The sequence below is a fragment of the Apteryx rowi genome, unplaced genomic scaffold (genome assembly GCF_003343035.1).
Source record: "Apteryx rowi isolate R43461 unplaced genomic scaffold, aptRow1 scaffold_922, whole genome shotgun sequence".
In the NCBI taxonomy this organism is placed as follows: Eukaryota; Metazoa; Chordata; class Aves; order Apterygiformes; family Apterygidae; genus Apteryx; species Apteryx rowi.
In genome coordinates this window covers 130041-142784 of record NW_020451230.1, presented here as the reverse complement: position 1 = coordinate 142784, position 12744 = coordinate 130041, and the positions used below count along the sequence as shown (strand labels likewise).

General features: G+C 37.4%; 1 protein-coding gene across 1 annotated transcript in view; it reads right to left on the bottom strand.

The window, feature by feature from the left end:
* The window catches only part of ACSS3 (acyl-CoA synthetase short chain family member 3), a gene marked incomplete at its 5' end in the record, with an annotated part of 90451 nt that overhangs the window by 2474 nt on the left and 75233 nt on the right, over positions 1-12744 (bottom strand). The window contains 2 exons of the mRNA XM_026091778.1: positions 4296-4418; positions 5432-5513. Coding sequence (XP_025947563.1) covers positions 4296-4418; positions 5432-5513 — 205 coding nt within the window. The remainder of the gene's footprint in view (positions 1-4295; positions 4419-5431; positions 5514-12744) is intronic.

Below are 12744 nucleotides of genomic sequence, written 5' to 3'. Positions count from 1 at the left end.
ATGGATAGATACTTTCCTTAGGAATAGCCTATTGCAGAAATAAATCCTTTTTTTCTCATGCTAGTGACAAAGATCCAATAAATACAATCATGAATGCTTCTGGTCAGTCGGCTGTCATAAAGCATGGTGATTAATTAATGTACAAGGCAAAAAGTGGTCTGGAGTAAGGACTAAAACCAGAAAGCACTCTCATTACAGGGCTATAAAGTCATACTTACCTTTGTTCATTCTGACTCCTTAAATCTTTTTCATTCTTTGCTGCACAAAGGTACAGCTTCAACCAAAGCCATATAGAGGTCCCACCTCAGCTTACAGCCTAGTGTTCAGCTCACCCTCTCAGAGACATTAGGTCTGAACCTCCTTAGACAAGAAAGGGAATTAAACCTAAGTCTTCTGGTGTGTGTTTATGCAGTTACACAAGTGATGCACATTAGCACTAATATCTCCAAACTCTCTTTTTGGAAAGAAAAGAGTACCTCACACTTTCTTCCTATTAGCTAGCTGAGGTTCTTACTTGCTGGAGAAGATTCACCAAGATGTCTCACTGCATACCGAGATGTGTGTCCCTAACTCTGGGAGAAAGTTGGGCTTAAGACACTGGCAGTTATGAATCCTGTTCCAAGGCACCTGGCTCTTTGCACGCAGATATCAGGGTCTCTTGGGAAATCTTGCTGTCAAGAGTGCTTTTGACATGTCTTCTGTACTCAATCACAAAGAGGATCTAATGCGACAAAGGCCACACAGAGGTCACATAATGTGACCCTACATATTAATTTCTCTTTGCATACAAAGACTGTGTGTTTGCTAATAACAATCTTCACATAATACATTTTCAAAATCAAGGGCAGTGGGATGATTGAAAGAAAGACAATCTGGGAGATGTTTTAGGAAAAAGGCTTTTTTCTCTTACTGAATATCACATTAGCAATGGCTACTCATACAACAGGCATGAGTATGAGGAAGATGACAGCAATGCTGTCTAAATATATGCAAACATAGTTGAATTCAGATGCAGTCTACTTTGTTCAGGAGTCACTGTATCCAAACTGGCAAGTCATACACGAATGTGTCTTATGCAGCTTCAAATCAAGTGAATCCCTGTGACATTTCACTGCATCACATACACCTACAAGCTTTGGTCACTTCTAGTCCAGAGTCTCAAGAATGCACTCCTTTTCATGCTGTAAATACACATCCTTTTCTGCTCTAAATTCTTGACCCTGACAACAATACATTCATCACCATAAAAAGAAATGTCAGCTAATTATGGAAAAGTAGACTAGTAAGCTATATAACCAGAGGAATCGAGGCCTCTCCACAGAAACAAAGGAAAAAGGTCTGCAGTAGTCTGATATTACCATCAATTCCGTAATTATCTATCAGGCACCAACAGGACCTCGATGGTGGAGACGTAAGTGTGGCCAGCTTTGTTTTGTAGTAGACTGTTTGCATTATTCCAGTGTGTCACTTGTTCATAAAAGTCTGTTGAGCTGAAACAGTCGAGTCTCTGTAATATTTTCCTTCACTAGTCCATCCAAAATCCTAACAACATTCCTGTTATAACCTGTATTCTCAGTCTTTGACTTTGGGATAGCTCATTCAAATGACTGAAAGTGTAAATACTAGTTTAAAATGATCAAATTTTATAAGACAAGGCTGAAAAGAACAGGGAACAGAATCAGCATTAGACATTTAAAAGTCGCTTAAAAGTAAGAAAAAGAGAAAATGAAATGGCATTTATGGAATGAGTGCTGGGCACAAGGATAGACCTAAAACCTTCTAATGCAGCAGCAGACAGAAACCTCGGTGCCAGGAAGGGGACTACTCATGCTAAATTTCTCAATTTCTATCTTTTGCCTCAGACAGACAAGAAGTAATCTGGGTTGCATCAGAAAGAGTCGAGACAAACATGGTCACCGTAGATATGCATACAAAACAGAGATGGACAGATCAACACAGCCTGAGGTTACCACCATAGCTAACATTCACTGATTGGCAAAATAAACAGTAACTCCTACTGCATCACTGTAAAGATGGAGCCCCAATGATAGCAATAGGTACCCTGGACAAAGAAACTAACTGGAACATAATGAAGCTGAAATTTTTAGTCAAAACGTTAAGGAAAACTTGTTAAGCTTGTAGCTATAATATAAATGCAGATAATGTACTGCCTCAACAAGGTGACAGTCACTTAATTAGAAAGAGATTCAATGAGCCTCTAATTCTGTATTTACTGATCTTCCCGAAGAGCTATTTGTGTTCTTGTTAATGCTTTCTCATTTAACTAGCAATATCTGCTGTGTGCATTTTAACAACGCTCTAGTTTGTTTAGCTTTTTTCAAAAGGGGAATAGCAAAGCTTCTAGAACTTCGTAGGGATGAAACATTTATTCCTTCAAGGGGAAAGCTCTACCTAACAGGGATAAAAACAGAGACATTATGCTCAGGGACAAGGAAGAGTTTCAAAAGGATACAAAGATAATACAGATCAGGAGGTAACTCAAGTCCTCAGGACCTAACTCATGTCCTCATTTGTTATGTTAGTTTCAGATCCAGCCTGAAGAGCAAGATACAATGTCCAACTCATCCATTTAGTTGTAGAGCAGGAAGGGGTGGGGATGAGATTCCCTGCTGTGCTTTAGTGAAGCAACACAAAACTCTCAATTCAAGGGGAAATAGGGAGAAGAGTGTCTGAAAGCCACCTTTACGCCTTCCTAGTTCTAAGTCACAACAGCAGCCGGTCCAGCTCCCTGGCTGACCGATCCCTGAAGGACTGCCTGTTTCTACCATGATTTGTTCACAAGTACATATGATATCAGAGTTTATGGGAATGCCTCCAGGGCTACCATACTGTCCCTTAACCAACCCCACCTCGTTCAGTCAAATCATGCCCTCTTTATCAAGCTTGTGGTATAAACTTCATCAGACAATGTAAGCTATCTTGTGCAAAGGAAAATATTTGCTGTCATAGAGAATATGAGAAGCCCTGCCAACAGCTGTGTTCATTGAAGGATTTTGAATTGGGAGAAAAATGCAGCTTTATGCTCTGCAAGTTCTGGAACCAATCTGAGGCAGCATACGTTAGAGCAGCTTTAATATGAGACTATGAATGATGTGGCCTAGGAGGCTATTTTAGCAGTGGGATATCATGTACTGGGATATCAGGAACAGGGATGTTTCTGAAAGATCCTGGAAAGAAGGGAGGATGATGTAGTGTACAGCTCTATACCACCCTCGTCTCCTAAAATCGCCCAGATAGAAAGGAATTATTAAAGAGAATTTGGTGGGGGGAATCTAGTGGCTTCTGTGTAACCAGAATTTCTTCTATTTTTTTTTTAAGTTTTCTAGTCTTTAAAAAATATAGCATCACCAAAACATATTAATTAACATATTTATAATATAAATATTATAAAGCAAAAATTGCCAACAAATTAGTTTGTGATTCAATGCACAGTTAAGTTCAAAGTTTTAGAAAGTACATTTTCCCCTTGTTACATGCTCAGCACATATTTTCCTATATTCACTGAATAAGCAATTGATCTCTCATCAGGGAAATCTGTAACTGGCAATCACAGCAGTTCTGGAGACGTGAGTGAACAATGATATGGAATTCAGATACTATTATGAACTCCACTGTTTTCAACTTTTCCAGTTGCATGGGTACTACATGAATGATTTTCAATTTAACAGTGGAATTTTTTTTCAAAAATTTTCATTGTTCATTTAGCACCACTTGTACAATAAGAATGGGACAAAACAGCTCTTCGGAAACTGAGAAGAAAACTCTTCAAATCAAGAAAAGCACTGAATGTGAGTCTATGCAAAAAGAATTCATCCAACACCAAACACTTTCAAATATACACCTTAAAACTGCACTTTAGAAATAAAAGTTCTTGCTCCTAAGCCACTACAGTAACTGGTGCAACTTCTTGACACACTGAGCCTTGAAGGACTGCCTACATTATCATAGTGCATTCCCAAGTACATATGACATCAGAGTTTACAGGAATGCTTCACTGCTACCATACTGCCCCTTAACTCCACCTTCCTCTGTCAAATCATGCCTGCTTGATTAAGCTCATGGTATGAATGCTCACTGTTGATTAAGTTCAAGTCCTCAAAAGGACCTTAGCAGGAAGGACGTGATACACTTAATGTTTTTGTTAAAAATACCAATACAAATGCAATCAAGAAAAGCAGAAAAAGAAGAGATTTTTGTGAGATTTTCAATCTCTGTGAACTCAGCGTTCTTTATTCATTTTTCGCTTTTCTACTTTACTGTCAGGCAACGCTCACCTCTTCAATTGCACCTGCTGAAATTCTGTGTCCTGCAACATTGATCACATCATCAGCTCGAGACAGGACATATAAATAGCCATCTTCATCCATATAACCTGCATCCATAGTATCATAGTATCCCTAAAAATAACATAACCAAAAAATAAAAATAAATTCAGAAATATTACTAGGATCATCAATCATTCTGGGAAACCAACAAACAAAACTTATCGTCTCCATAAATGAAGTTGTTGGTCCCTATAAGACTTACTTCTTAATATTTTTCACCATTCTTATGTGATAATATGCTTTGGCATTCCCTTTCCAGAAGGGTTTTGTAGTCTTTGTGAAGATAAAACAGAAGACAACACATAAAACTAGATTTCTTCCAATCTGCTTACTTTGATCCCTGACACCTTTGAGAAATATGTTGCCTGAATCTACACAAGAAGAGTGGAACTGTTACAATACAATGACAGTTGTCAAATTGCCTCTAAAGATATTTCCATTTGCTGGAGCTAGGCATATAACAACATTATCACGCTAATGCAAAAAATAATAATTCGCCTCATCAATTCACTCATCTACTTTTATTCTTGGACAAAACCTTCCATTTTGGATATTCACATAATACAAGTGTATCTATTTCTGTATGGAAAGTAGCAAGCCAGTCCTTGGATAGTTCATCTGAAAAGGAAGCATACTTAATTCAGTAAGGGTCTTCCTATGTATTTCCACACACCAGAGACAAGTGTATATTTTGGACTGAGGTTAAATCAGGATAACTGCATGTCAGCAGTAGTAGTGTATTTGAAGCTATGTTAGTCTAAGGTTGCAAATGAGGCAAGGCATATATCTTTTATTAAACCAAATAACATAGCTGTAGAAAACAAATTTAGGTTCAAAAACTTGAAGTTTACTTCTTCTGTTTCAGATCTGAAAAAAGTCTAGGTACCTAAAAGCTGAAAGTATGTATGAGGAAAGGTTTACTTGAAATGCTTTTAACTAAGAAGTCATAAATCAAAGAACTCCTATTAAAATATCTCCCATTAAAATAAGATATGATAATGTTGTATGGTAACCAATTGAAATCTACTATCATTTAGTGTCATGGGATTACTATAAGTTTATATAACTCATTCTGTAATTCTTACTGGAAATTTTTGGAAATATAACTTCTGGAATGTTTCTGGATTTTCCCAAAGACCTGAAAATGCTCCAGGAGGCAGAGGCAACCTTAAATTAAAAAGAACAGAGAGAAATTAGAAACACAGATATAAAAATGCAGTTGACTGTCTACATTCATACTTTATATTCAGATAAACAATTATTGACTATGCAATCAGAAAACAGTTCAGTTCAATAATGTGTTGCTAACAGATCAACATGACCATATATTTCTTGTGATCACATGTGATCACATATAGCTCTGAACTGTACCCAGTCCATAACTCTAATATAACATAGGGTCTCCAACCTTTAGCAAAATAGTGTTTGGTCTTGTAAATACAGAAGACATGCTATAAATATCTGTTACCACCATTCAGCTTTCAACATTTATAAGAACAGAGTATCTGTCAGAAATATGTGCGTATGCACTATGATACAGATACTTTCATTATTATAGATATCTTTCTCTAACACACAGACATATACACACATCTATACATGTACCTACCGAATTACCCAGGCATACAGATACTCAGTTTCTGTAAACAGACATAACTCAAATGTATTTAGTCACAAGAATCTGCATAAGAATGTTTTTCTTTTTTTTATACTTTAACTGAACACAATATTATTGGAATTATTTAAGGAGTTTTTTGAAAGTATATTACTAAAAAAATCAACTTTAGAACTTTCTAAAATAACTGAACTTACTATAATTTTATAAGAAGTGAAGCTGCAAAATATTGAAATGCTTCATTAGTTGAGTTTTCAATGCATGCTCTATATCCATTTTCAGTCAAGGACATGGAAATGACAAAAGAAGGGTCATTCCACAAATATATATCTACCAGAAGAAGAAAAGCTACAGAAGTCTCAGTTAACATACTAGTCATTTTTTTCCTCCAAAGCTCTGACCACCTGATAAGCAGTGCAATAAGCTGCGTTTAAGCCTAAGAAATACATATTCTGAGAGAAAAACAGGAGTTTTATAAAGCTTAACCCTAATAACAGAGAGAGAATGATCACTCAAACAAGCACATTTATATAGATAAAACCATAAATGCCTCATACAGATATCGCTAGCATATGCCTGTATTCCTAACAAGCAAATCTTTAGCTGGGGTATTTTATTTTTTACCCTGACAATGTTCCTATGATACATTACTATATCCAAAAAGCAGTATCTCCAGCAGGGAAACACACCTCTGCAGTGCAGTAATACTGATGCTCATTACAAGGCTCCTGTGATAACACCGGTCACAGGAACCGGTGTTACCAGCGCAGTGGTATGTACTAACATTACAATTATAAAAAGAAGAAGAAAAAAATACGTTTTACCTAAATACAGTATTAATAGTATAAGCTATGCTGAAAAGGCCACGTCATCTAGTAATGATTCAAATCCATGACTGTTTATGATTCCACATACCTTCAGCTTAATTCAGCTCCAGTTGTCTAAGGGAGTATAGTACTAAAAATATTGCTATTTTCTCTGAGGGTTCTAGCTCGACACATACTATAAATCACATCCCCTGAAAGTATGGTTACGGTTCACTACAGTCCCAAAAGCCAAACACTTCCCATTAGTTACGCAGGCTTTAGGGAGGCAGGATGGCTGCTGCCCATCTGGAGGGAATTGACTGGCCTAGTTCAAGACTTCCAAGTTTAGTAAGCACCCCTGTGATACACAAGCATGACTCAGAGAATATTTGCCGTGAAAAAAAAAATTAGGAGAAGAATATATTGATCCCTGTGTTTGTCTGTGTAGGAGTTTAAAAGAAAAAATCTCTTGTTCAGATTCAAGAAAAAACACCAGCAAATGGTAGTTAACTACGGTTGTTGCCTGGTTGCTAATTGCACAGCAATTCATAAGTTACAGTCATTGCAGATTTTGTACTTTCAATTTATTTAACAGTCTAAAACATCCTTATGATGGGAGCAACAGGACAATTCACATGGACAAAGTCAATAATTTCTCCAAAGCTCTATTCAATGGTTTGCACTTAGTCATTAAATAGAAGAACCGGTTTTATTGCTGAAATCAGAAACACATTTTGCTTTCTGTAAATACAATTGTTTAGAAATTTAAACTCAGAAGTATGCAATGTATCACCAGAAGTATCATCCCTGCTCCTACCAATCTTTTTCAAGAAAAACTGCTGCAATGGCTAGTACCTCTACATTGCATATTGCTGCAAGACAAATAAGCTCCCTGAGCCTAGGAAACCACACTGCTGAACTACAGGTTAGGGCAGGTATCGCTATCCTGCAGAGTATGGCAAAGACAGACACAGTATGAAAATGCTCCGCTACAGCTCTCTGTAAAACATTAATTGCATGTAGGACCCAATTCTGGTTACTAAGAAAAACCTAAACATTTCTTCCATGCGTGTACATCATCTTTCAGGCAAAATAACTGCACAGGTATGGGTGCTGTAGTGAGAACACCTGCAGGTCTGGCGAGGAGTCAGTGACTGCCAGAGCATGTGGTGGCAGCCCCAGAGCGTGCTCTCTGCACACTGACTGAATGCCCCTCAGGGCCAGGCATGCATTTGCCATTTGTCAGCAATATCTAGCTGCTTCCCAGATGGTAGCTACTCAAGGTTAGTACAGCCGAGATAAGGAAATAGTTCTAGTAGATTTAAGGGGCCCTTAGGGTACAACGAGGTGAGTCCTGCCTGGGCGTCTGGCCCATGCCTCCAGCAGCCTCCCATCAGCGATCCCCCCGTGCAGTTCTCGGGACTCCCCACGCAGTTTGGAGTGTAAGTAAGTACTTTATTAAATCTATCCTGTTTAACCCCTCATGAACCTTGAGTGTCTCCCTCCGCTGGTATCTGATCCTCCCTTTCCCGCCTTGGTGTCACAGGCATGCACAATTCTGTATTTGTGAAGAGCTTAGCATCATGACTGACTAGAACTTCTAGGTATTGTGCTAATACAAATAATCAGTACAATTAATAAAGGTGGAATTCAGCTTGCCATAATGTTGTTATATGTACTGGAATTTTGCTAAAATATCAGGATTAAAATGTCTAGAGCCAAAAAAAAAAAAAAAAAAAAACAGATCCAGGCCCATTTCTCATTTCAATGTTGAAAACATTTAGAAAAACACTGAAAAAAACTAGGCAAACTCTGTAAATAATGACGTAGCTTATATGGGCCCATCTAACAATAATAGGTATTTTAGCATCTCAGCTAACTTCAGTTTATCTATCTGTCTTTCTTTTGAGCTAGGCTAGCTACCCCTCTCTTGAGCTGAGATGGAGTTTCCCTTGCTTCTACTGTCCAAAACCACTGCCTTCGCCTCCCCTCCTCCTTTCCTTGCAGCAAAGAGGACAAGCACAAACAAAAGCTTTGAGCTCTCTTGTGGGTTTACCCCAAGTTAGAATGCCCAAATGTCGCTTCATCAACTCCTACAACACTTTTACTTTCATTAATGGGATGCTAAGGTACTATCATGTACACAGAAAGATTACATATTTTTCTTTCCCTTTTCCCCCCTTTAAGATATTTTGATTAACATTGATTTCTATTGTGCATCTTAAAGAGTACGTTCCTGGCTTCAAGCCACTATTCTCTGTAACAAACCTCCAAATACATACTGAAATTTTTTTATATATTATGAGCAATATTAAATGAGTAGTCTTTTTATTGAACATCCAACTATTTGCCCTGTAAATATGTAAAGATTGAACACAGTACTACAAACAGTGAAACTGAGAATGGGCTGCTTACTTCTAAGCACCATCTTCCCCCCTAAAGAATATTAGCTTTACGATGTTTGCCTTTAAAGGTCCTGTCACACTGGTATCTGCCAACTTAAGATCTAAAAATATTTTAAAAAGCTATAAATTTATAATGACCTATTCCTTATAAAAGGAATCTCAAAAATATTAATTATTTTTTAATGTTTTACACTCTTACAGCACTCTGCATTGGCTATTGCATGATTTTGCTCTACATAATGACATGACTCATCACTTCAATCATTTTAACCATTGACAGAACACTATAATTTTCTTTCCTGCTTCTCCACTATTCCCAGATTCATGCAGAGCCTCTCATACAGTCACTATTCTTAAATGCAATTTAAGCAATGTAACATTTATCAGCTCCCCCTCCAACTTACAAAAGCATTTCAGAATCACTGAATGATACAACTACATTGTCTCACTTCTTTCTGAATATGGAACAGAAGTATTTATGTGATTCTGTACAATGGAGAGCTGTAAAACTAATTTGTCAATACTTATTCCAGAATACTCCATTATTAGGGCACAAAATTAATTACACAAACACTACAGGAAGTGTAACACAGGTTTATAAACAGTCTTGAGAAGCTCTAGAGAGGAATTTACTGGTAGACACTACCCTCTGGCTAGAATGAATATATGGCAAATGTAGTTCCCTTGCTGTTGAGGATGCATATAAAGAATAATGTCAGCTAATGAGACAGTGCTGGCAACTGCTTCATAAAATAAACATAATAGGTTTGCAAACTTTATAACGTACATGAGCAAAACTGAGTTTCCTACTGAACTGGAACTTAAATGGGATTTTTCTTTGCTAATATGCTTTAAGAGAACAGACAATTTTGAAAATTCTCATCACCAGCCATGCTTACACACACAAACATGCACACACACATTTTCCAGTGTATATTAATTATAGGCAGACCAGATCAACGCAAGCAAAATGCGTCACTAAATCAGACTGCTCTTGCTAACGGAAAATGGAGGTCATTGCTGCTACCTTTTTCCACTTCAGAATAAATTCTCAGTTAATTATCCTTCATGTCCAAAGACTGTAGCTCAAAAAAAGAGGAAATTTAGAAGCAAGCAGATTCATTTTAGGCGACCCTCAGGAACTGTAGTGGCCTTCACTTTCCTTGACCCTTTCATCATAAATGTTTTGACACTGTATTTTATTGCTTTATCCTGAAAAACTTGTGAAGTCAAACATATTATGGTACTGTCCAGGTAAATTAGCCTGTGTGAGAGTTCTTGTCAGCATGAAATCATTCCAGAGGGCAGAGATGAGGGTTATGTGAGAAAAGCAGGGATCAGCTGGTGGAGGAATAAAGAAAAGACTATACTGGGGACAAGGAGTTGGAATAGGTAGGTGTAAAAACTACCTCCCTAAATGCTTTGACTCCTGCAGGATAAAATTAAAGTTTAAAACTGTATTGCCAGTATAGATATTTCACATACTATACTTGCAAGCACCACAGGCCTCAAACAGCCCCAATAGTCTTTATCAGGAGCTAGACTGGGCTAAAAATAACCAAAAGCAACATCATACCACTTTTACACAGCTTGTATCATAGGCAGTTTGTGGCCATTCTCCTCTCCAGGAAATACTGAAGAACATTTTTCAGTCCTCTCAAGCACGTTGCAGATAAAGCAAACACCTCTGTGGGTTTTTTTTGATTTGTTTTATTTTTTCCTAAAGAGATGCATCGCATTTTGCTGCTGAGTGCATAGAGAGTAATAGTCAAACCTATCTTGACACTCCATTTCCTTCTAGATACCTGGAGAGGACCGTGGGGTAAGAAACAAACACTGCTAGTAACAAGGATCATCCCAACTATTTTCAAGGGATCTGTACATGTAGAAGAAGGATAAAGTATTTGCTGAAGAAATGAAGACAGCAAAGCTTGCTTTGCTAGAGGGCTTTATGAAAACTAGCCCTAATCAAAAAATGAAAAAAGTCTCACAGTTAAATAGTGGCTGAGCCGAGTACTGTCTAAGATAGAAAATGTGATGTCTTAACCTAACAGCCCCAGACTTTTATGACCAAAAAACAACTAAAAACTGTCAAGAAATTGTCCCTTACCAGAATTAAACTTGGAACAAAATGTTAAGACACTGTGAACTATAATATCCTAAAACAAACTTCTGTTCAACAATCCATAGATTCAAATGTTAGAAGTGTTAAAGAATTCACAATTTGCCTCCTAAAGATCATTAATCTCTTTGCTTTTTTTTTTATAGTGAAGCTGTAGAATAAATTTTAAGAGGCCTCTTGTCTCAAAAATTTAAGCCAAAAAAATGCTGGAAGATAAAAAGAGGTGACAGTTAACCTATCTCAAAATTGATTCCGTATCGACTCCTATAAGGATAGTTTAATTTCTTATTCTCCCCCTACTATTTCAGAACAGATATTACAATAAATGTTGAAATGATAAAACAATAGTGTCCTTGAGCCATTACTCTTCCTAAATTATCTAATGTGAAAAACTGGAAAATTCACCCACTTTTCCCCTATCAACTTATTTGGCTGCAGCAAAAATCATGCTGAGAAAGATGAAACAAAAATCAATATATAAACGCATTTGGAATCCTTTAAGACAAATAAATGCTGAAAAAAGGGACAATATTAGGGAAGATAAATTCTAGCTTTGAGAGTTTGATGATAACCCCTAGAAGGATCTCCTGATGTGGCAATATCCACTATTTACAGGCACTTCAATATAAAGGTAGCAAGATACAGAAATGCAAACACACATCTATCAACATTACCTGTTGGTAGATATAATTCAGCTCATCTGGCAGAGAGTGACTAAGGATGGGATCAGTCTCACTGAACTTTCAGGCAGTTGATGTTAAGCATCTAGTTTGAGCTACATATGTAACCCCTATAGACAGCAGAGAGATATAAACACCTTTGGAAGCTGATTTATCCCATCCTAGTTGAATGACTAAGGCAGTTTGGTTCGATCTTCTTTCAAAATGCCTTTCTCTCTCCACTGATTACAAGCCTAAGTTTTATTATAGCAACAGTTAAGCATCCAAGAGGGAAGAGCTTCAAAAGATAACACTCCATTCTGACCTAGATTACTGTTACTGCAAACCAGAGTCTATTAAAGACTACAGCAATTTATATTATTCATACTCCACAACGGAATTAATGCACAATCTTACAGGTGTCACAGGAAAGCTATGTCTAAATACAAGCATGTTTATTCAGGGAAGAACATGTGCGCACTTAGACACATGTCTGTGCATCCTGGTGGCTTAGCCTTAGATGCTCAGAATGAGACAGAGTAGAGGCTTTATCTTGAAAGCACACATCTGCATCACACAGTACAATAACTCACTGTGATACTGACTTAGTCTCCACAGTGGTCTAATTACATTAGATTAGTAATACAGGTGAGCAAATAACCTCCAGCTCTCGGCAACTCAGATTCCCAAGCAAGCACTATGCAGCTAGACAGCCCATATTTAAAAAGTGCATTTCTGCAGCATAGTCCAGTGCCTGTATGTCATGAGCCCCTAATCTCCTACCTCCCATG